The sequence below is a fragment of the Epinephelus fuscoguttatus genome, linkage group LG9 (genome assembly GCF_011397635.1).
Source record: "Epinephelus fuscoguttatus linkage group LG9, E.fuscoguttatus.final_Chr_v1".
Lineage (NCBI taxonomy): Eukaryota > Metazoa > Chordata > Actinopteri > Perciformes > Serranidae > Epinephelus > Epinephelus fuscoguttatus.
This window is the reverse complement of record NC_064760.1, coordinates 18,368,664-18,393,665: the sequence shown is the minus strand read 5'-3', so window position 1 is coordinate 18,393,665 and position 25,002 is coordinate 18,368,664. Positions and strand designations below refer to the sequence as shown.

Here is a 25,002-nt window from a genome sequence, read left to right as displayed (position 1 = left end):
GTCTTGAACACAGTTTACCTTTACGGGTTGACCTTCATATCATGGGTTCTGTGGCTGGCTTCTGGGTCTTTGTGTTTTCACTGCAGTAATTAAGTGTTGGACCCTGTTTGGTTCATCCTTTGGCTTTTTTTTTATTGTTGCACAGAAAAGTTGTGAAGTGTCTTTGGCTGACACTTTGTCTGTCAAAGCCATTTTTATTTTATCTTTGAAATCATTTGGAACACAACACTATAATGACACAGTCAGTGTAGATTTTATGATAGTAACTGATCGTCTTTAAGAAAATAATCACTTTATTTTAACACACTTTGTAGTGTGGGCTCCCAGAGGGTTTCCAGTCAGTCCTAAAATAACATTAGCATTTAGTTTACAGTCAGAAAAAATCAGACATGATCTTGATGGGTTGTAATCTTCACACACACAAAAGCAATCTTCAGACGCTCACAAAACGTACATGAATATTTTCTTATCATTGAAATAAAGAATACATTTAAAGTGGAAACAGACAACTTTTCCATTGTTCAAAGTGGTATTATTGCTTGAGCCACTGACACAAAGGCAACCAGATTGCTTCCATTTTCCTCAGAGCTTAGCAACTACCACAGTTTCCACAGCTACTTCAGTTGCCCCACCATCTGCCATTTCCACTTCTAGGGGTAGTACCTGCAAAGAACTTTTCAGTGATTCACTTTGGTAACTGGGGACAGCTACTGATAGCTTCTGAGGAAAACAAAAGCACTCTCCTCCTCCTGTCTTGGTTGTTTTAATGGTTGTCACACTTCCTTTGTGCCGTAAATCGAGGCTTCATTTTCCTGGTAAATCGTACCTGGTGGCAGACAGAATTGCAGAGTGAAAGCGAGACTTATAGGGAACCAATCTAAATGCTGATGGTGTCATTATTCTACAGCCAATTAAGTTTTACTTCATAATGATATGTTAAAGCACCAAAAATGTGTCTCTTTCCACTTTAAAAACATTTTCAAAGGAAACATGAGCAGTAGAAATTTTAAGTTCTGAAGAATAAGCAGGCAGGAAACTGAGCTGTGCAACAAACAACATCTCATGTCTTACCAAAAAAAAAAAAAAAATCATGACCACAGTTTCTTATGTTTCGTCCTTGAACAGTTCTTGGTTACAGATCTTTCACATTAGATTTAAGTGGAAAACTTTTGCTGCTTCCTGTTACTCATTACTTCACTAAAAGTTTTACAAACACAAAATATTTTTTAAGCATCTGTCCTTCAACAGTCCAGTGAAAGCAGAAATGTAAACCTTGAAGGTGAACTGTAAATTGGGCTGTCTGAATAAAATATGCAATTTTTAGGGCATACTTCTTTGCTGTATTTTGATATGGCTGTCAGTGCAGTATTATCATAATTTTCATGTCTGATGAAGGAGTGTCCACGGACCCATTGTATCTCCCTGTATGTGTGCTTTATTTGATCCTTCCCTGCCCATAACTCACACGGAGCTGTTCTACTTTCTGCTGTCAGTGTTTGTGATTAATAGACCTTGAAAGGGAGAGCCGCACAGAGTGGCACCGACAGAGGCCTGCTCACGCCCCCTGGTGGTGCTTTGGTGCTGATCCCGTAGAGGAGTCGGAGACCTTCCTGATGGAGGAGGTGTTGTCAGAGGCCACTGAGTCAGAGTTAACAAGATGGTTCTTTTTGAAGTGACCGCCCACTGTGACAGAACGGCTCCAGTCTGAACACAAGGGGGACCAGAATGAGAAAACAATACATCATCTGTGTTGAAAATACTTCCCCCTCAACCATCTGGCTATTATACTGCAATATGTCCCATGTGCACAAACAATATGTACCTGAGTAATCACTGAGTCTGAAGCGTCCGCAGCACAAGTGGATCCTCCACTGTTTCCTCACGTTTTCTTTCATCAGGCAGTGGAACAAAAAGATAAAGAACCCTACGAGGGAAGAGCAGAGACAATAATGGAGACATGATAGAGATATAGTACAAATTTTTGTTGACTGACCTACATGTTGCTCCACACACTAACAGACTTACAGATGTGTTAAAAATGACACTCCTCTGTAATGATTAACACCCAGCCCTGCTGCCAGAATAAAATGCTGGCATCAAACGTTTCTGCAAACCACAAATAAGTTACATTTGTTTGTTTCGTTTGTGTCATGGCAACATCGCTAAGGTGATGTAGCTCAGATTACATGTCTACAAGCTGAGGTTCTCAGCAGGAGGAGGTGGATGGTGTGACACACTGTCTGTAACCAACAAAAGCAGGTATTTTTAATGACATACTGGGACTTTTCCAGTATTGTTTTGTTGCAACAAAACTGGCTGTTTATTTGACATCACGTCAGGACATTTCCAGCAGTGTTTGTTTCGACAAAACCAGGTATTTTTTAATGTCATGTCAGGGCATTTTTAGCAGTGCCTGTTGTGCAAAATTGGGTATTTTTTGAACTGATGCCGGGACATTTCCCTGCAGTTTTTTTGTGACAATATTGGATTTTTTTAATGTCACATCGGGAAATTTCCAGCAGTTTTTGTTTTCGACAAAACGGGGTATTTTTTAAATGTCATTTCGGGGCATTTTAAGCAGTGCCTGTTGCGCAAAATTGGGTATTTTTTAAATATCAGGGCGGGACATTTTCAGCCATATTTGTTGCAACAAAACCAGGTATTTTTTAACATCACATCAGGACATTTCTAGCAGCGTCCGTTGCAACAAAATCAATTATTCTGTAACGTCACATCAGGAAAATTTCCAGCAGTGTCTGTTGTGACAAAACAAGGTATTTTTTAATGTCACATCGGAACATTTCTTGTTTGTTGCAACAAACCAATATTGTTTTTTGTTTTTTTTATAACATAATCTCAGGACATTTTCAACAGTGTTTGTTGCAACAAAACTGCTTATTTTGTAATGTCACATTGGGAACATTTCCAGCAGTTTTTGTTATGACAAAATTGGGCATTATTTAATATCAGGGTGGGACATTTTGAGCCGTACTTAAACTTAACCACACGGTAACAACAACTTTTTCACAGCATAAGATTAAAAATGAATGTACAATGCCAACATTTATTCTGGTGACTGGACTGTAACAAAACTGTCACACAACTGACTGTTACCTTGGAACGAGTTGAAGATGGTGAAGAAGTAAATCAGGACCATTCTGCCTGGCCCAAATGAAAAAAAGCCCATTGACCACGTCAGGCCTAACAGGACGGTGAGACTGGCCACCGCCCTCAAGTCATGCACATAGCTGGGGCTGTTTGCTGACTGCTTATTGGCCCTCATCCTTCTGATCTGGACCAAAACCACGATGAACACACAGATGTTGCAAAACACGATCAGAAGGACAAATGCCACCACCGTCATGTAGAAGAAGATGTCATTCTGCAGCCAGCAGCTGGAGGGAGGCAGAGGGTTAGTCATTATGTAACTGGGATTTATGAAATGTCATCATAAATGTCATCAACTATGTTTGTTTGTGTAAGACCCTGTTGAGTGTTTGATTTCTTGTGTGTTTGTTGTTGTTTTGTGTAATTTTATAAATCTATGATATCGGGCACTCATATGACCTGATCTCACAGTTTTCATCACACAGTTTAGTCGTGATGCTCCCAGAATAGATATGACTCACCTTGGTCACAACTACAGACCAGTGCTTGTACTTACAACTGATCAGTGGACTGAATCACCGCAGCGTCTTCAGCCACACTGTTCCCGTAAGCATCTTTATCTATGGCGAGCACCAGGCTGACTATGGCCAGAGGAACACCTGTTAACACACACAATAATTACTTTGGATCAGAGTTAACTAAACATATTTACCCACTGTGACGAAGAAGAGAATAATTCCTGAATACATTTGGATCATTCCTGACATGCAGCAACAAACAGGCAACCTAACAGGGTGGATATTTTGAGCTTAGTTAGGCTTAGCTGAGAGTAATCCAGATTGAGTGACCTCCTACACATGTACAGAACTTTTATAACGATATCAAATATGTTATGTCATTTCTTGACAATGGTCTCAAAGTAATATATATATATATATAGGACTGGTGAGCATCAGAGCTATTGTCAAGGACGAAACTACCAACATCCAGGAATATATCCGGAGGATGGCCCCCAAAGTTGAGCTGCTAAGTGAATACCTTAGGCAGCAGAAACCTGAGAATGTAGGAGAGGAGGATGAACCATCAAGGAAGGACAAGCCCCTGCACTGCATTTACCACCGTCAGATTGAGGAAGTTGCCGACATCTAGAAATCCTACCAGTGGCTGAAAGACATCACAGAAGCACTGATCATGGCAGCACAGGAACAGGCACAGGCACAGGTCAGGCTGCTCCCGAGACAGTTCAGCACATACTAACAGGGTGTAAGATGCAGGCAGGAAGAGCGTACGTGGAACGCCATAACCAAGTGACTGGCATGGTATACAGGAACATCTGTGCTTTGTACGGGCTGGATGACTGAATTAAGTTCCTGTGGGACTTCCAGATCCAGTCTGACAAACTGATGATAGCAAACCAACCAGACAGAAGAAGGCAGTGGTGATAGATGTAGCAATCCCGAGTGACAGCAACATCAGGAAGAAGGAATATGAGAAGCTCGACTGACCTAGATCTATAGCTTCTGATGGAATTCAGCACAACAACTGTTATAAATATTTGACATTTTACGTTAAGCAAATATAAGTAAGTTATTCACGGGGATAGAAATGTTGCTGCATAACAGGAATGATTCATTTCTGATAGAAATTCTGTTAATCTGCGTTTTTTTCTGAAATTCCCAAACTGACAGTGTCAGGTGGTGTAAATTGGTCATTCCTATCTTTATAATACATTACATATTTCTTTCCAGGATACTTCTCGGAAATTCTTTGAAAAACAAGGATCTATAACATCAAAAGTTACCAACTCAGCCCCCAGCAGTTTGACAACAACCAATCGAAATCCACTCCTGAAACCAATCAGCCAATCACAGCCAACCTGACTGTCTCTACTACAGTGAGGAGCACCTAAATCCTGTCTTACCCCATCCTACAATGCAGAACTTGAGGATGTAGGAGGGAACGTAGATGTTGAAGACCTTGACCAGAGCAAGGTACATATGGACAGCCTCCAGGCCCATCCAGGTGAACGAAGCCAACAGGAAGTAATGCAGCGTGGTAGCAGTGGCGATGCACAGACCGTAGTTGGAGAAGGATGAGAGCCAGGAGTCCAGGAGGAAGAGCATGTTCAACCCTAGCAGAGCGACTGACAGGTTGATGAGTATTTTAGACGGGTAGTCTTGACGCAACTTCCTAAAACGAGCGAGAATGAGAAAGAGACACAGGGAACAACTCAGTATGACAGACCTCTGGATTTCATCCTGATGTGCAAATAGGCTGATTAAGACTTTGCTGGCTGACATTACAGTATGCGAAGTTTTACTGACAGTTAAAGGAGTGTTATACTGCTGTGAAGATGGTCTTGTCATTAACTAGGCTGTCTATCCAGTGGAAGTTTTAGTTTTGCAACCTCACTAGATGCCGCTAAACCCTAAACACTGGACCTCTCGTTAACACATCCTGCTTTTACGCAGTGCAGCTAATGTAAATCCTCACTTATGCAATGTCTTCTTTCAGCCTCCTTTGGCTGGATAACCTAGTAAAGATCGTCTCCATAAAATGAACGTGTTACAGTGAAATAAGTATGTTAGTGTCGCTCCGAGTGTCTTACTCAAAGGCAAGGTAGGTGAGAACTGTGATGCCCAGAAAGATGGAGGATATACCACAACCAAGATACGAGATCACTGTCAGAATCTGACTGTCGGCCTCACTGATAGGTGTTCTGGATACATCCTGAAACACATACAGAGCATAGCAGTCACACACATCCAAAAACCATTTAAAGGTCCAGTGTGTAGGATTTAGAGGGATATATTGGCAGAAATGGAATATATGATGATAACTGTGTTTTGTGTAAAATCATATGAAAATAAGAATCATTGTGTTTTTGTAACCTCAAACTGAGGTTCCCAACATAGGGAGAAGGTCCTTGTCCGCAGAGTCCGCCATGTTACACTGCCATGTTTGTGTTGGCCACCGTAGTTAGCAGCCACCTCATGAGCAGCATCAGAAAAACATTTATTTTTGACGCTTTATTCAGTGTTTTTACTGGTTTAAATCAGCAGGTGTGTTTGTTTTGGTGAGGAAGAGACCTCTGCGGATAATTTGGCTCATGGTAAAAACCTCCTGAGAGAAGTTTAAGCTGGTTGCAATCTGCAGTCCTCGCTGCTAGATACCACTAAATTCCTTTAATCTTACACACTGGACCCTTTAAGCCAGATGCTGGACCAAAAGAGACAGCAATAAAACATGGTTTGCACACTGTAGCTCCATGAAGTGCAATTTATTAGCACATCCAAAAATCCTGAACACACCATACAAACACAATTAATATATTTTTGCATATGTTGAAAGCCCCCTAGTGGTGGTGTCAAAACTGACACTATGGGAAGCAAAAGTGCAAGCTTCAAAAAATCATCCCATCATAATTCTTAAAAAATAATCATGTAGGAAATTCACACATTGTGCTGATAACATCAGCTTCATGCATCGCTGGCAAGAAAATTTACAAGCAGCCAGCAACTGGCCAGATTGTGCACAGTATGTTGGGGCTTATGGGAGCTGTTCGTCTCCTGGTTTGATTTATAAAGAAGCAGAGCAGTGACTCACCAGGAGCACAGCGAAATGTGTGAGGTGATCGCAGAGACAGCTGGTCTGATTAGCAGAAACACTCCACGTTTCACAACCTCTGCTGTTCCAACCGCCCTGTCCACCTGACACACACACACACACACACACACACACACACACACACACATGTTTGAACATTTGATAAAAGCTGCTTATCAACAGCCTCCTACGTCAAAGGACCTTTGTTGATGTCACTACTTCATAAAAAGTACTTTGAGGCTCAATAACTGTAAATCATCGAAATCAACTGTAAACATGTGAAGTATAAAAGATGACGACCATCTCACCATTTTTCTGGAAATCCCAAAACATACACTGCACCTGGTCTCCTGACTGTGAAGATGAAAAAAGGGAGGTGATGATGGTTTCACAGTGAAAACCCTTCATCCCACTGACGAACATAACGTATTAATTTCTCACCTGTTTGAGTTTTTTGTGTCTGAAGGTCACCACCACTCGATCTTTCAGGTTGCTGACAGTGCTGTTATTGATGCTGGCAGAAACTATATAGGAATTCAACATCAACCCGCTGTGTGTTGCATTAGTCGTGTGTGGATCCTGTTAAAAGTAAAGTGATTGTAACATTAAGAGGAAGGACGAGGATAAGGTCACTGGTCAATATAATACACTCCAGTGAGAAAGATCAAATTTGTCAAATTTAAGTGATTATTTATCTTTGTTTGTCATTTACGCTTATTTGTTTGCTTGCTGAGAGTTAAATGAGATGTTTGACACCTCTCATGTGTTTATATTAAATATGAAGCTATGAAGGCAGACTGGAAGTGGGGGAAACACCTAGCCTTGGCCATTTTCCTTGAAGGCTCTCAGGAAGTGATGTGGTAATTACAGCTCAGTGATGCCAAGAACATACCACAGTTTATGAACACAAAACTATGTTGAACATTGGTACACATATTGAGTACATCTGTCCATAGTATGCGATTTTGGATGCAGCGCATGTCTTGTTTGTTTAATCCTCAGAGAAACCCAAGAGTAAAAGTGCTTGTTGCCTGGCAATTACTGCACCCAGCCAAGAAATAGCCTGGTGCATAATAACCCCCATAAAACCACAGATTGTCGTCTTTACAGTTTGGTTTTTGTACAGATTAACAAGCCAGAAATAATGTGTTTTAATAGTGAGGTTGTTGTTGTTACCTTTGGACTGAGCCAGGATAGCTGTCTCCACCTGTTTCGATGCTAAGCTAACTATTATCTGTCTGAAGTTTCATATTTATGCGACAGACATGCGTATGGCATTGATCTTCTCAGGAAGCCAAATTAGCTTATTCCCCAGAAGTTCAACCTATTCCCTTAAAATGTCAGAACTGTAAGCATCATTCATTCATTCATCTTCTAACCACTTCATCCTCTTGAGGGTCGCGGGGGGAGCTGGAGTCTATCCCAGCTGACATTGGGCGAGAGGCAGGGTACACCCTGGACAGGTCGCCAGACTATCGCAGGGCTGACACATAGAGACAAACAACCATTCACACCAACGGACAATTTAGAGTTATCAGTTAACCTAGTCCCCAATCTGCATGTCTCTGGACTGTGGGAGGAAGCTGGAGTGCCCGGAGAGAATCCACGCGGACACGGGGAGAACATGCAAACTCCCCACAGAAGGGCTCCCACACACCTAGGATCGAACCGGCAACCCTCTTGCTGTGAGGCGACAGTGCTAACCACCACACCACCGTGCCACCCTGTAAGCATCACGTGGTCTGCATAAGATATTGTAGGCCTAGTTTAGTCAGCCTTTTAGAAAAGAGAAGAAAGGAACAATGACCAAAAAAAGACAGAAAGGGAAGATTTAACTGGCAGTAGGTACCTGAAAAAGGTCGTCTGTTCCATAGAACTGAAACTGGACACGAGTTTTATTTCTTTCTCCAGGATTGAAAAAGTCATGGACTTCAGCGGGCAGAGAGATTGTTGCATCTGTGTCAGGGAGTGGTTCACTCGCAAAGCTCTGGTTGACAAAAACCTGAGGGGAAAAAAAACTGTGATTCAGACTATGAGTTCTTCTCATTTGCCTCTTTGTTAAAGGTTCACTTGTCACAGCTGATTGAGGCCTTAATGTCTATTCATTAAACTGTTTCCAGGACATTAACACAACAGAAATTGTCCTCAAGCAGTCGAATGGAACCAGTTTTGGAGTTTAAAGAAAATCTAAGACAGGTTATTCCTTCTGCTTGTGAATATCTCATTTTTTTCATTTAAAAAAAATACAGGTTATATGTAAAATTTGCTCCTCTATTTAGTACACAATTAAGATTTATAGCTTCTCACCTCTGGATTCAGGACTGGTGAAAGTGCAGATACACCAAAGGTGAGGCCTCTGAATTCATTTGGATCTACATTGATCATGGACAGGGCCAGCGAGGGTGCTGTGATGCTGACAGATTCCTCTGGGAAATCCATGTTGTTCCCCATTCTGTCCGTCAGATCGAGGACACTTTTTCCAAAGACAAAGGACAAATGGATTCAATCACATGCAAGTGTTCAAAAGTTTATATTTACTGGGATTAACCAGGCACACACTTACATGCTCGCCACTGGAGTGATGTCAGTTTTGGAAAGCAGGATATCTGAAACAATATTGACAATGTCGGCACCGACAGCAGGTTTGACACTGCTGATATTAACCACTTCACTGAGCTTCTCCACCACTGTGTCCAGCTCGGAGGAAGAGAGCTCTGCACTGTCCCCCAGCTGAACGTCCACAAGGTCCTGGATCATGTCCACAACCTCAGCCGCGTTACCTAGAGAGTAATAACATCATTTATGCTTTTTGTTTTTTTGGCCACATTTTTCTTGTGGTTTATTTAGATGGAAGAATAAAAGACGAAAATGTGATGTCTAATTTCAAGTGCTTTGGCAAATAATCTTATTAAATGTTGTTCTAAGCAATATAAATTAACCAGACTCTCTGTGTGTGTGTGTGTGTGTGTGTGTGTGTGTGTGTGTGTGTGTGTGTGTGTGTGTGTGTGTGTGTGTGACTGATCCTCTTACCAGTGGTCACAGTGATATTGTCGAGGTCTGATATGGTCACAAGCGGGTCGCACTGTGTCATGTCAGGATCAGCCCAGTTGGTGTTGTCAGTTTCAATGTCTAACTTACTGAGGAGAGAAGAGAATCACAGAAACAACAGAGGCAAAAGTAAATGAATATTCTTTCTGGTCTGTTTCTGATTGGTTTAATTAAAGAGGACCTATTAAGCTTTTCTTTAATTTCTGTCAAATATATAATGTTACAGTGTCACATGGCCACAGTTTCAAATCATGAGGTGAACAGGACCTGACGGGACCTGGGCTGGGTTCAGATAAATATTTACAAATGATGTTCGGGTTCGGGTCCAGCCTGTTATGTGTCTATTGTCTGTGCTGGGCTACTTCTTGACTGCTGGGGTTTGGGATAAAGGTATGATCCCATATGGTCTAGCGGTTAGGATTCCTGGTTTTCACCCAGGCGGCCCGGGTTCAACTCCCGGTATGGGAAATAATGTTTATTTGTCGAGGTAGAGCGAGAGCAGTTCAACCACTTATCAGAAAATCAGTGGTTCAATCCTTGCATGTCCACGTAACCTTGGGCAAGATAGTGAACCCCAAATTGGTCCTTATGTTCCATTGATGTGTGTTACACTGGTAGCCTTGGCCACCAGTGTATGAATGTGTGTGTGAATGTGACTCGTCCTGTAAAAAGTGCTTTGAGGGATCAGATGAATTAAAAGCGCGCTGTACAAATGCAGTCCCATTGCATCTGCAATTTACCCCCATGACCACAACACAAAGCCTTGTCAGGTTGTATGAGTAACCTTGATTTTTAGCGGGCGTAAGTTACCGTTAGCTAGCTAACAATGAAGGGTATCAAACAAATATGTCATCACCTAACATTACCAGAGGCCCTTCTTGCTTGAGACATTCGCCTTTCCAATAATAATAATAATAATAATATTTTAATATTTTAAATATTTAATATTTTTTAATATTTTATTTTATTTCATGACACTCAAGGTCGCCTTACAGAGAAAAATACAGAGTAAAATACAATAAAATACAAAGTACAAGATAATTCAACATTTTACAACACACAAACAAACAAACAAATGTCAGATGGGGAGCAGAGCGGCTGAATGCTCTGCCCTCCATGGTAGTGAGGCGAACGGAGGGGACAGTGAGGTGAATAGAAGACAGAAGTATAATCAATAGCAGGGAACAGAACTCCAGCATTGCTGGAAGACTAATCGAACAGAGGACAGTGCTGAACATTCGTGGTGGATTCTATACTCTAACTTCACAATACGACTATGAAGACCTGACATACGTTAATCTTGAGACTCAGATTATTTATAACTGATGATGAATGTGTGTGTGTGTGTGTGTGTGTGTGCTATATAAGCCTATAAAACAATAAAACAATGTCTTCTGACTGTCATTTACAAGGTGCTACGTGTTTAATCACGATAAAGTTGCAAGTTGAAACCAAGGTGAAAACAACACCGTGTCAAGGACAAACTCAGAACTTAAGTAACGTAGCATTAACTGTGCCATGCTCGGGGCAGGTTTGGACATAAAAACCAGAATGTGTGTCAAGTTCGGTTCATGGGTGCAGATCCCGGGGGGGATGGGGGGGACATGTCCCCCCCAAATTCTGAAAAACACAAATTGTCCCCCCCAATTCTAAATAGCTTAAATGATTGAAACTGAACAAATGTATACAGTAGTCCTATATACTGGGAGAAAGAGAAGATGATGAGGAGAAATGGGAATCCGTGAGAGGCGAGAGATGAGAACGTGAGTGGACATAACATGCCTGAGACCCTGAAACTAGAAGTAGCATTAACTAACAGCGAAGCAGTGAAAAGGAGGGTGATGGCTGGTTCCATGTACTACTGGCTGTTTAAGAGAAATAAACAGTAAAGGTAAGCATATGATTCTCTTTGTAGTGCTTTTTGAATGACTTGGTGATGAGACTCTATGAAATTGTGAAATATGCTGGCAATCTCAAGCGCTCTGTGGGCATGATTTGCACGCGTGCAATAAAAAAAAAAATCACAACTGATTGTGTCCCCCCCAAACTTGTCATCAGATCTGCACCCATGCTCTCTGAGTTACTAATTTGTAGGGCTCGGGTCGGGTTCGGACAGAAATAGGCAGCCTGAGCCGTACTCCAATACAAATAGGGTTACTTCTTTCTCTTTAAAAAAACAAACAAAAAAACACACACACAAAAAAACAAGATGGTGATGGCCAAAATGCCTAACTTTATGAGTAGGTATAACCGCTGGAGCTGCTATGTGACCTGCCTTCTAGCTACATGACTTGCCCACCATATCTACAAGTCAGTCCAAGATCAGCCCCCTTCGCTCCTTTGCCTGGAGGTGGAAGTCCAGACGTTAGCAATTAGCTAGCTAACTACGGTAAATGAGAGGTGGTTAAGGTTAGGCTAAGGGTTATGGGAAGGGTCACATCTTATAACTTACAAAGGGAATCACGTCTTCATGTATTATGAAGTATAAACTTGATTACTGCTACATTTGGTCTCCTTATTCACTACAGTGTAGCATTGTAGCGCTGTGCAGCTGGCGATCGCACTGATGGTTTCTCTTGTACTGGTGGTGAGCGCAGTTTGAAGGGGCGTGGCATGTATGTTTCTGCAGCTGTACATGTCTCAAACTCAAGGCTTCAAAATGGTAGTCCACAAACCAATGTATAATGTCAGCCATGGTGTTTACATTATGTAGCCTACACTGCTACATGTAGCTTCATGCTAACGCCAGGGAAACAAATAATCTTGGTTGCTCTTGTTCTTCAGTCTGATCTTATTTTGGAAAATATGCAGCTGTGAAGATTTTAGTTTAGAAGCTTTTATTGGTGATTTGACAGGGTAGGAAGTGTGTCATTACTCCACTGCAGTCATTCCTTTGGCTGCAATGACAGTGCAAAAACATTGAGGTATGGATGACCCGTAACTACTGACCATTCAGAGCAGACTGGGCTTTTTCAGGTTTAAAGTGTCAGTAAAACAAAGTGTATGAGACAGAGGGTGAACTCATGTGTTCCAGCACAATGGTATGAGGAAAATAAATTTTCTTTGCCCACCTACACATGTTCTAGTAGAAACCGAAAATACCAGTTTGAATAGCAAAATAAGCATAATAAACTTGACTTGAATATACACTGTATCTCCCCCATGATCCTCTGCTCCTACAATTATCGCCAGACAAAGGGTAATAAATAAATAAAAACCACCTGTCCACACATATCAAATTTGGCAGAGATGATGCCTGACGATTGAAGCCCTTCATTACACTAATAATTCACTTAAAAAGGAAATTGATTTTTTTTTTCCTTAGCTGCGGGTTGGCATAGATCCATCAGTATTACATGTGATGGGGTCAGAGCTTGTGTGCAGAGTGGGAGGACTGATTGGAACAGGACATTGTAATTGAGGGAATTTTCTTGTCTCGCTGAGCTGTCTCTGTGGAAACTGGGTTGTTGCGACAAAGATAAACAGGATCTGCACAAGTAAATAGAGTGAAAACCAATCCTTTAGGATGAATGTTGGCTTATGACTCAGGCTGGTATGAAAACCCCCCTGGACATTATTACACGTTGTCTCAGTTGTAAATCACTTCATGTTTATTATTGATTATTAGATTATGTAATATGCTGCTGTTTAAAGAGTAACTAAACCCTAAAACCATTTTTTTCAGCTGATAATCATTGTTTTAGGGTTTAGTTACTCTGACTGATCCTGCTCAAAATCTTGACAGTTTAGTGCAAACTGTTGGAAATCTACATTTTATTTTTAAAAATGTGGTATGGAGTGCCCTCTACAGCTTGAAACCTGGTTACTGCATTTGAATTTACATTACATTACATTGGAGGCGAATGATTCTTTTTTGGGGCGAATGACATCACTAACTGTCCACGCTAAACCTGCCCTCCTCCCTTTACTCCTCCTCCCCTTACTATCAAACCATTCTGTCCGCAGTTATCAAACTGATAGCGAATAGGTTGGATCAGAGCAGAGAGAGTAGCTAGTAATTTGTCGAATTGTATTGTCAGTGTAAGGTTGGTCGAGTGGTGAAGCGGTGTGGCCGGCTTGCTAGACAGATCTCAGAAACTTTAGAGAAGCTTCTAACTCCTGCATATATAGACAGTAGCTCCTCCTACACATGGGAAATACAATTAATAAATCAATCAACAACCAGTAGTGATTAATTCATACTCTTCAGACTACTTTTTATAAGCCAACAGTGAAAAACATTGCTACACACTCCAAAAGAGTAAAAATGTTCTTAAACTGCTCAAAATCAACCCTTGCACAAATATCTCCCCAGAACTCCCCCTCATCCATACTACACTTGGCACATTCCCCCGGGAACTTGACTATAAAAGGAATCCAAATGGGTGGGGTCTGGTTTGGCAGTTCCTGAGTCCAAACCAGAGGTTGGCCAAGTGCAGTCTGGTGAGACACACAAAAGAATTAGTCAAATAAAGAGGTTTAAAACCACAATATTGTCAGACTTTTCTTCCTGACTTCATGTAAATGTGCCTGTGACACTGAAGCACCAAAACAACTACACCTACAACTACCAGGTTTCAACCTTAATTGTGCTAATTACCAACCCCAGACACCTGCCGGCTAGATGGTGTATGAAAATGCCTGGAGGTGGACAAGCATTGTGTGTGTTTGTCTTTTACCATTAGAGGTCACAGGGCATCCCCGTGACAGTTAGCATAGTGTATTTTAGTGTAGGTTTACAGTTAGTAGTGTGTTTATAGTATTTAGGTTAGTTGGTCAAGGAGAGGCGCCGAGGCTCTGGAGTATATGTGCACGGCGGCAAGGGAGGGATGTGGAGGGCCGCTGTGCGGTGAGAGAGAGCCGAGCCTCGTGGGTATATGTAGTCCATGGATGCCACAGGGCTAAAAGAATGTATACAGTTTAGGTGAAAATGGTGGGAAAACGTGTATTATTGGTGGTTTAAAGAGCTCTGGTGACCTCTATGTTTGTCAGAAAGACCCAATACTGGGCTTACATAAAAGCCAAGAAGGTCCCCTTTATAATGATACCAAACACTACATTATAAAACATTAACAAATGTCCTTACCATAAGCCTGAACCAGATATACACCAGTGTCAAAAAACGGAATTTATCTGAAGGGGTTGTTAACGTCATGAGCTGATAACAGTGACTAAGCTGCCACTATGGGATTGCTATCATACCAAAATTTCATCTACAGACATGTATCTTTTCAAAAATTATGACCTCTCTCTTCTCCCCGCAGCGAGGGACAATCTTCACTCCACTTCAGCCGCTCGCCTGCCCCCCCCCCCAACCCCTTTAATATAAATAAAACATTAAATCATTTTGAACAGCGTGATGATTGTTTAAGATTAGTGTGTTGGCTGATTAGCGGCATGTGTTGAGATCATAATCTCTCAATCAGACAATTCAGTTCTCATTGTCTCTGGTCAAATATTTAATCCACTAAATAAAAGGAAGTTAATGTCTTACCAAAGCCTGGAGGCTCTCCCTGAATTTGGCTCTTTGCATCCCATGACTTGGTCGACTTGTGGAAATGCTTCAGGCCAAATGTATGAGCCATAGATTGTTGAAGTTGTTTCTTCTAAACAGTTTGCCGGAACTGAAAAAGAAAATAAGTACATGTTGCTGAGCCATTACTGAACACATCTGTCTCTTTTTATTTGTGTCAGGAAATCCATCTTACGTATGTGCTTGATCACCACATCTGTAGTTTGAATAACAATGGAGCCATTGTCATACTTTGTCGTCAGGGCAGCATTTATAAAAGCTTTACTGTCTGCCACACTGTTCTTGTTGTATTCCTGTACATGGAAGGTGCAGTAATATCTGTGGATGAAACATACAGTTAGTGGCATACAAAACAGGCAGTGCAGGTAGCTTTCACAATAATATGCTTCTCCTTTTTTAATAACTCACTCTTTTTGTTGGCCGTGGAAAAGCTGAAGGAAAAGCAGAGAGATACTGCATTATAAATGTCAGTGGTTGAAGTGGTATGAGATATTATTCCTAGTATTAAACTATAAAATGAATGGCATTTGTATCATTTTTATTTACTGATCACTGTGGCAGGGGGGCATAACGCCTTAAAAAAGACATGTTATGGAACTCACAATGCTAATTCTATCAATATTAATATATGCAAAGCAACTAATAAGAAAGTCAGATTCTCCGGAAAAGGAGCAATTGTCAATATTTTGGTCTTAACCACTCTATTTCATCATAAACAACCCAGAAATGGGGCTCAAAGTGCAAAATACTGGACTTCTCCTTTAAGTAACATTAAAGAAAGTAACAGGAAACAATATGGTGGACGGCTGGTAACAAAATGATCCCAAAATACAGTAAAACAGTTAGCTAATGTATGTTTCCGAAAACACAGAAATAGACAATGCAGTAACAGAATCTTGGCAGGTCTCTCTCTCGATCTGCTTTGTGTCTGTGGTCGCTGACATACAAAAATGTGGAAACACACAATCTTTAGATTTGAGCTGGGAGATAAGCCAGTAGATGTGGACACTGGTTAGATAGAGGGAAATTTACCACAGTCCATTTACACATACGACGTACATCATTATGATACAAAGCTGGTTGAAAATTGGCAAAGTATAACTCTAGAGTAAGAAACCAAAGTATGTGAATCCATAACTCTCATACTAATATAGTTTTAACTAGCCTAGCAGTGACATAATGGAGTTCTTTAAATGTCTAAGGGGCACTGTTGTAGATCTAACTTGTCTTGCTATTAAAATGACGTGCGTACTCACCAGGAGTCCATTGTTCTGCTGCATGTCCCTATGAAATATTACAGATGAATAATAAGTCAACTAGCACTTTATTAAGAAATATATTAAACACATGGTGCTTGTTAGCAACAATAAATGAATTCAATGGGACTCACCTGCCAACATTCTCCTTTATGATGAGATTCAGCACAGTCATAGTCTTATTCACCTGCAGCTGTTCTTTCACCTTTTGCCCAAAGAGAATAACTCAGTGTACACATACACATATACATCTACATATACATATACACAGTGTAATGTACACATATTCTTTAAAGCGCAGAGTCTCATACCCATTTCTCAATGATATCCTCTGGTTTCGTCGGGCTACCAGTCATACTTAAGGTCAGGTTAACTCTGAAGAATGTGTCTGGTCCAACTACAGGAGTGATGACAGATAGCACAGCAGTGTGTCTTTACAGTATGTGTGTATGTTTCACTATTATATTTAACGTTTAAAGACGAAATCTGAATCAAATTGTGTAATATTTTACCGAAGAACAAAAAAATGGTGCAACATTTGCCCTTCACATGTTCCCTAAGAACACTGTGTCGTTGTCTTCACTACTGTTTATACGTCATACCAATGACTGTACAGTGTATGGCTGTGAGTTAATAAACTGCTAATGACTGTAGTACCTTTGTACTTATAACAACAAGAAACTGAACTTTGATGTGAAGGGCAACAAAGACTGTGCATTCTGCTGTTTAGGTCAAATGCTGACATAGAGTTGATGGTGTTATTTTACAGATCCATCACTGAAACAGATCAGACCTATTTGTCAGAATGGGAATTTAAGTGTATGAAACGAGACAGCAAGTAAAATCATGCAAGATCTGTCACAGCATATCCAGACCACACTGTCATAAAAAAATTTCTCTGGTAAAGGATTCAGATGACCATAAATTAAATGCAACCAGTTCAAACTTTCATTTATTTTGTGTGCAGTAAGTGCTCTTATTTCTCCTTCCCACACAGCTCCATTCTCTCCATGCGATTTGACTATGGATTCATCACCCTCCTTATATCATACCATCTCAACGGGGTGTAATGCCGAAGACTTCTCACATTTTAATCATTATTATGTGCACGTTAATAAATATTCTTTTACAATAAAAAAAAATGAGTCCTGATTGAAAAGTTTTTATGTTATAATGCTTCTCTAGCAGGAAATATTTTCTCTTGTAGGACAGTAAAGGCCTGAGCTGACATAAAGAAGAAACAAGCATGATTCATATAGGTTTGGTGAACTGACCGGCAGTCTCGTTGAGATCTAGAGGGTCTCCTGTCGTTGACATGTTAGCAGGTCGAGCTGACAGACTGTGAGTCGGACCTGTTTCTGTGAATTAAATAACATGACAAAAAATATTACAGAACAAAGACACTGTCTTGCAGTTTTATCTGCACCTGACTGAAAAACATGACATCACTGCTATCACAAAGGCTTCATTATTCCATAAAGCTGCAAGCACCAAGTACTCATAGACATTGTTTTATCCTTTTCTTGCTCACCTGATGTAGGTGCACCCGTGCTGACAGTTGGCAGCGGGCCTACAGGGAATAACTCTGAAAGAAACAAATTAAATAAATATTAATATTAATTGCAGGATCTTAAAGAAGAAACATTCAAAAGTAGCATAGTGTGTGACGCAAATCAAATTATGGAAATGTACATTTCTCATAATGAGCAGTCGCACATATCTTAGTCATCTATTAGGTATTTTTGGAAACACAGAAATGTCTTATCCGTCTCTAATGTGTTTCTGCAGGTGTGCAATTACTTTTTCTACCTTCATTATCTGTGCAGCTTCCTGTTAATTCAGCCACTTAACAACCACAGTGAGAGTGCACGGTAAATGAAATCACTTTAATGGATTTGTTGATGTTCACGCCTCAAGTGAACATTTCCAGCTACACCCAAAGTCTGCTTTGTGTCTATAAAATACAATTACTGAACAAATATTGTGTAATTATGTCCTTTATGTTACATGGACATACATCCTTTTAGAAAGCAATAAAGCAGTGTGTTTGGTTAATGTTTGACTGGTGCAGTAGTCCACTGAAACACAGAAGTCAATACATTTTACAGGTGACAGGGCTGAAGTGTACCATACAGACTATACATACCCACAGGTAGTATACTGATGCTGTTAGGATCAGCTGACAGGTTGAGGAAGTCATAAGAGAAGGTGGAACTCAGCAACAAGGCAATGCTTGTCTGAACCACTTCTACATTAGCAGCAGGATTGACATTCACATAGACGCTACAGCTGAAACTTGGGATTCATCACAATGACATGAGTTAAATCTGCTTTATAAGTTTGGATAGTATACACTTATGCATTGTAATTATTATAACTCTTTTCATGTCCTGAATTTGTCTTACCACTTGTCACAGATGGAATTTGAGAGAGCTCTTGATCCCTGAAAACACAGAATTATTTCATGTCTTTATTAAAAGGCTGACTGATTGCTCTTAATATAATTCACTGCCAGCGGTGGAGTGTTACTAAGTACAGATGCTCAAGTTCTGTGCTTAAGCACAATTGATAGGAATTTACAAGCTACCCAGCAGTATAAACCTATTAAAATTAGCCAAACTTTGATCAGCTGCAACATTAAAGGTCCAGTGTGTAGGATTCATGGGGATATACTGGCAGAAACTGAATATAATATAATGTTTTCTTTAGTGTATAATCACGTGAAAATAGGAATTTATATGTTTTCATGAACTTAGAATGAGCTGTTTATATCTATATAGGTGAATACACATTATACAGTATATTCATTACATAGTACTTATTTATTAGTAGTATATATTAGCAGGTGTACAGCCTATCTGCAAAGTGTCGAACAGTGTAACAGTAATCACATGGTCCGTTTGTTTTGGAGAGAAAGAGACCTCTGCAGATAATTAACCCTTTGCTAAGCCTCGCCCCTTTGTGATGGTCCGTCAGCTTGCTAGCATTGAGCCCACACTGTAACTAACTGCACTCCCTGATGAAATATTATCACATTTCAGGAAAAATGAAACAGTGATTGCAGAGAGAAGCAGACAGAGGGCTCTACAGTCTGTGTTTGAAGGATATATCCAGGATGTCAAACTGACCCAGCAGCAACAACAGGTTAAAAAGACAAAGATAGTTAGAAGCTAAAGCCGAACTTTAGGCTACAGATCACAGTGTAAAAGTGAACCACTACATCACTGCTGATCGCCACACAAGACAATGAATATAAAGGGAAACTTTGCTGATATTGAACCAGCTGTGTGGCATCACAGTGTGTGCAGATGAACGGTGTTTGGCTTCTCCCCGTGCTGCTGCCAGCACCTGGACCTCCACCAGCAGACGGGCAGGGATCAAACAACGTTCATCTACCCACAATGCGATGACACACAGCTGGTTGAATATCAGCAAAGTTTCCCTGCTTCCCTTCACTGGTTCCTGTACAGCAGGGTCGGTCTTTGTTTCACTGTTATAATCATTAAAAAGCAAAAGCAGCATGTGTATACATTCAGTAGGCTATATCTTCAGTAGCTAGCTAGCTAACCCTACACTTTTCAGGGTTTGATTTTGGTTTTGGAATAGGGAAGAAACATATATCTTTTTCCAACCTCTCCAGGTAATGAGTATCATTAATACATGACGTGCCCCAGGCACAACATTTAGCTCCAAATCCACAAAACCAGCCTGAAAATGAAGGAAACCTGAAATAATTGCATTAGAGCCAATGGTGCACAGCTGTGTCGTTGTCGGACCCTGGTCTGAGCCGGCCCAATGCCACACTGTGATTGGTCACTCTGCGTCCGGGAGCGGCGCTTAGCAGAGGGTCAATTCAGCTCCCAGCAAAAACCTCATGAAGTATTAACACTAAAGGAATTCTAACCCGGAGAAGTTTCAGCTGCTTGCAATCTGCCGTCCTCACAGCTGGTAACTACTAAATCCCCATAAATCTGAAACACTGGACCTTTAATTCAAATGTACTATACCAGTAAATTATTGAAATCTAGCAGTGGCTATAACATGAAAAGTCTGAAAAGTGCCATTCTGCATCATGAGTACTTCTACTTAAGGGCACTTTAAGTATATTTTGATGCTACTATTTATGTACTTTCACTTAAGCAACACTTTGAAGAACAAAGTATTTCTTCACTATGATATTGCTACTTTTACTTAAGTAAAAGTTTTGAGTGCCTAGCCACCTTCCTCTGAACTGACCTGAGTGCTCACATACGTCATTCATTTCCTCGGAAAATGACATTGTCTCAATAAGATAAAGCTTTTCATCTGTTTACTAATCAGCTGTCTTTGAGGATATTGCTGTGTCTTTCCATGGAAAATCAAACGGAGAACTCTTAATAGTGGTGTACCTGAGGTTGTTGCACAAGTAGTGCAGCAGAATTATTAACCACATGGCAGCTATGCCTATAGGGAAACACAGATAACAGATAACAGATTACTGACAGGAATGTTGCCAAGAATTACAACTGTGATCAAAGTAGGCTTATAGTGCACCAATTACCTCTGTCATTAAATGGCAAAACACACACATACACACACACACACACACACACAGCTATTCTATCTTAATGAGAAACCAGCTGGCAGGGATGGGAAGTAATTAAGCACATTTACTCAGAGACTGTACATGAATATTTCAAATCTATGCTACTTTATACTTCTACTCTTCTACAATTCAAAATTAAATATTGTAGTTTTTACTCCACTACATTAATTTGACAGCTCTGGTTACTTGTTAGTACTCTTTACTAATATGTTTTACGACATGTATTGAGTACTTATACTTTGGCGACAGTGATTTTTCCAATAAAGGACCTTTTCCTTAATTTAAGAATCTTTATATTACAGTATTGGCACTTTTATCCAAGCAAATATCTGAAAACTTCCTGTACCACAGCCAGCTGACAGTGAGGAGTGTATTGCTTGAAAAGTTACCTTGGGGATGATATATGGATGTCATGGACAGAAAAGTTGTGGGGGAAAACGCTCTCCAACTGACAAGAGATAACAGCAGAGATGAGTTATTTGGATAGGCAAATCGGATTTGTTTGTTCAAAGTCATTGCTCGCCAAATCCTTCTGACATATTTACATATTCTTCATACCCAGTTTCTTGTGACTCCCTCCAGTGACACTGAGCAATTTCCAGGCTTCGTAGAGTGAACTATGGATGTCCACATTTTAATTTTGTAGAGTGACCATGCTAAAAACAAAAATAAAAGACAAGGAAAAGATAATGTTTCAAGAAAAATGTGTCAGACCCGTCTAGGGTTTATGTAGCAGTCACTGCTGAACTCATGAATGTGCGGTTTACCTTTTCTTTGACCTTAAACTGTAGTTACTGAACAGCAAATCTGCCTGCTCATTAGACCCTCATTTACACTAGACTGCCTTGTTATGTGAACTGGTGAGAAAGCATGCAGTGGCGCTGCCAAGGGGGCTGGGGAGAGCAGGATACAGTTGCTGCTACAATTGCTGGCCCCACCTGGGCAAAAATAATTTGAGACCTGGGGTGTCGGTGGCTTAGTGGTAGAGCAGGTGCCCCATGTACAAGGCCATTGCTGCAGCGGCCCGGGTTCGACTCCAGCCTGTGGCCCTTTGCTGCATGTCACTCTCTCTCTCTCTCTCTCTCTCTCTCCCCCTTTCATGCTTGTCTGTCCTATCAAATAAAGGTTAAAATGCCCCAAAAAATATCTTTAAAAAATAATAATAATAATTTGAGGCCAATATAACTCTTTAAGTGACTGTGGTACACTTATTTTTAAGATAGCAAAGGTGGTGATATCTTGTGAAACTAGACAACCTACGGCATTCATTCGTACCAACCATGTCAGCTCAGCTTGTCAGGAAGGGGACTAAATAATGCTCCAAAGTGAGGCTAAGTCTTTAGGGAGGGAACAACTGGCATGGCCATTTTCAAAGGAGTCCCTTGAACTCTCACGTCAAGATATCTGAATAAAAATGGGCTCGATGGGTACCCATGAGACTCGGAGTCGACGAAATGTTTTGTTCCTTGCAATCAATGTACTCATTCAAATTAGAGCTGTATATTTGTACGTTAAAGGGAAAGGACATCCAGCCTATTTGAGGAACAATTAATCATGTGGCAGGTACAGATACATAACTCATTAGAACAGGACTGTTATGTAGCTCAAAATGTTCTGTACTGTACTGTACTGTACTGTACTGTACCGTACCGGTGTTAGTCTATGAACATCAGATAATTAGTAACATTAACTGTAAATAAGAAACCAGATGCAACTCCTTAACTCTCCATATTGACATAGATTTCAACTAGCCTATATACTACAGCATCTATTCTTGTATTTAATCCATCCATCCGTCTATTTTTTGCTTATCTGAGGCCGGGTTGCGGGGGCAGCAGGCTGAGCAAGGTATTCCAGACATCCCTCTCTCTAGAAACGCTTTCCAGTTCCTCCTGGGGGACCCATCCCAGGCCAGATGAGATATGTAATCCCTCCAGCGTGTCCTGGGTCTACCCCGGGACATCCTACCAGTGGGATGTGCCTGGAACACCTCTAACGGGATGCGAAGGAGCAGCGGCTCTACTCCAAGCTCCCTCCAGATGTCCGAGCTCCTTACCCTATCTCTAAGGTTGAGCCCAGTGACCCTTCTCAGGACACTCATTTTGGCCGGTTGTGTCCATGTACTGTATCATTCTTTTGGTCACTTCCCAGAGCTCATGACCATAGGTGAGGGTAGGGATGTAGACGAAACCAGTAAATCAAAAGCTTTGCCTTCTGGCTCAGCTCTTTCTTCACAGCGATGGTCCGGCACAGTGCCCACGTCACTTCAGATGCCGCGTCAAACTGTCAATCCATCTCATGCTTCATTCTACCCTCACTCGTGAACAAGACCCCGAGATACTTGAACTCCCCCAATTCATATTTGAGCTTGTTTTTATTTTTGATTTTCTAGCTTTTTAATGGCATTTTGATTGTATCTAAATGTGATTCTATAATGGGTTTCTTTTGCACTTTGCCTTAATGCTTTTAATGTTTTATGTAAAGCACTTTGAATTGCCTTGTTGCCAAAATGTGCTACATAAAAATAAGTTATGACTTTTAGTTTTGGCGTGCCACCCCAAGATTTTCAGTGCATGACCATGAAACACAACAGAAAAAGGTGACACTATATTTACCACAGCATAGACTGTTGTCAGGCTCAGGGGGAGGACAGTTGTGTTTCCACTGCTGCAGGTCCCACCTCACCACGTCTCCATCTGCACAGTTCTGCCCCGTCAGCTCCTCGGCACTCCATTCTCGGGCCCATATCCTGAACAGACCAATGTCACCAAGCAGATCCATCCCAGTCTCCTGCTGCACCTCACCATTTTTGTCTACATAATGAGACACCCCCAGAGTGAGAGTGCCGTTTGGGGCCAGTTGCTGGGGAAGCACGGGGCTCACAGAGACCTCATGGTGACTGGTTCCATTTATGTAGATCCTCAGTCTGCGAGCTTGGCCAGACCAGGTGAAACATATAGAGTGCCATTCATGCAGTTTTAAATCCCTGTCCAAGCTGTGTTTTTCTCCAAACAGCCATACTGTCAGCTGTGTACCTTTGCCCCCAAGCCCCAGCTCGGTGTGTCCCCCATGTGGTGCTTGGTAGTCAAAACCAGTCCATGTTGTTCTATGGGTGAAGTATAAACGCATGCATACACTCAGCTCCTCCAGGGCTGGTACCACAACATCTGGTTGTAGCTGCCATATACACCGACGAGACCTGAACGGCAGCTTCTTACCCCACAGGCTGGTACTGGCAGAGGCAGCTGAAGCAACACATAGGTGGAAAAGACACAGGCAAATAAACATACATGAACACAATGGAAATAGATAGACAAACAAAGACTTTAAAGTGCTGCCAAGTGCTTTAAAGTCATTTAATTGGTCTGAAATCTTACTTGAACCCAGGAGCTGTATACAGAGACAGATTAGAGACAGGCTCCTGAGGGAGTTCATGGTAGCAAACAAGAACGCTTCCGATGTCAGTCAAGTTGTCATCTGCTGAAAGGAGACAATAAGATGAACAAAAAGAATTTGCATTCACTTTGAAATAAAGAAGTAATGATAAACTTCATGTGACTAAATACAATCTTAGACTTACCACCGTCATCTCCTTGAAATCTGAGCTTGTGAGAATCTAAACAATCAGTATCAGCTCCTGAGAAGCTGGCCGAGCCATGAGTCTTCTGGCAAACGTCACTTCATTTCTCTATAAGAAGACCTCCACGCCCTCTCCCTGCAGTTCCCTGAGTTACTCATTAATCTCCAGCAATAAACATACCTAACAAACATGATAACGTTAAAATCTCAACTTGATGAAATGTTTGCAAAAGTGAGCATCAAAATCCACCTGTGACCACTTTTAGGTGATTTGTGTCCAGTGTGAA

General features: G+C 41.0%; 1 protein-coding gene and 1 non-coding gene across 3 annotated transcripts; one reads left to right on the top strand and one right to left on the bottom strand.

The window, feature by feature from the left end:
• Nucleotides 1–131: 131 nt before the first annotated feature.
• On the bottom strand, nt 132–25,002 carry adgrg4a (adhesion G protein-coupled receptor G4a). Of its 2 annotated transcripts, none has more exons than XM_049586620.1 (29): nt 24,717–25,002; nt 24,514–24,613; nt 23,752–24,381; nt 21,695–21,792; nt 21,526–21,584; nt 20,940–20,994; nt 18,957–18,994; nt 18,698–18,846; nt 18,083–18,136; nt 17,826–17,909; nt 16,863–16,948; nt 16,686–16,756; nt 16,552–16,579; nt 15,704–15,726; nt 15,471–15,613; nt 15,257–15,386; nt 9,745–9,851; nt 9,278–9,494; nt 9,022–9,187; nt 8,564–8,716; nt 7,156–7,293; nt 7,023–7,068; nt 6,715–6,818; nt 5,717–5,838; nt 5,030–5,298; nt 3,665–3,767; nt 3,115–3,395; nt 1,823–1,924; nt 132–1,704 (listed from the first exon to the last, which is right to left on the bottom strand). In XM_049586620.1, exons 2-29 carry the CDS (start codon nt 24,569–24,571, stop codon nt 1,556–1,558), a joined length of 3,663 nt encoding a protein of 1,220 aa, XP_049442577.1. In that variant the 5' UTR covers nt 24,572–24,613; nt 24,717–25,002; the 3' UTR covers nt 132–1,555. The 2 variants fall into 2 exon arrangements, with proteins under 2 accessions (XP_049442577.1, XP_049442576.1); XM_049586619.1 differs by having other exon boundaries at nt 133–1,704; nt 24,514–24,616.
• trnae-uuc (transfer RNA glutamic acid (anticodon UUC)) lies at nt 10,159–10,230 on the top strand. Its single transcript has one exon. It is a non-coding gene; the product is annotated as a tRNA-Glu (tRNA).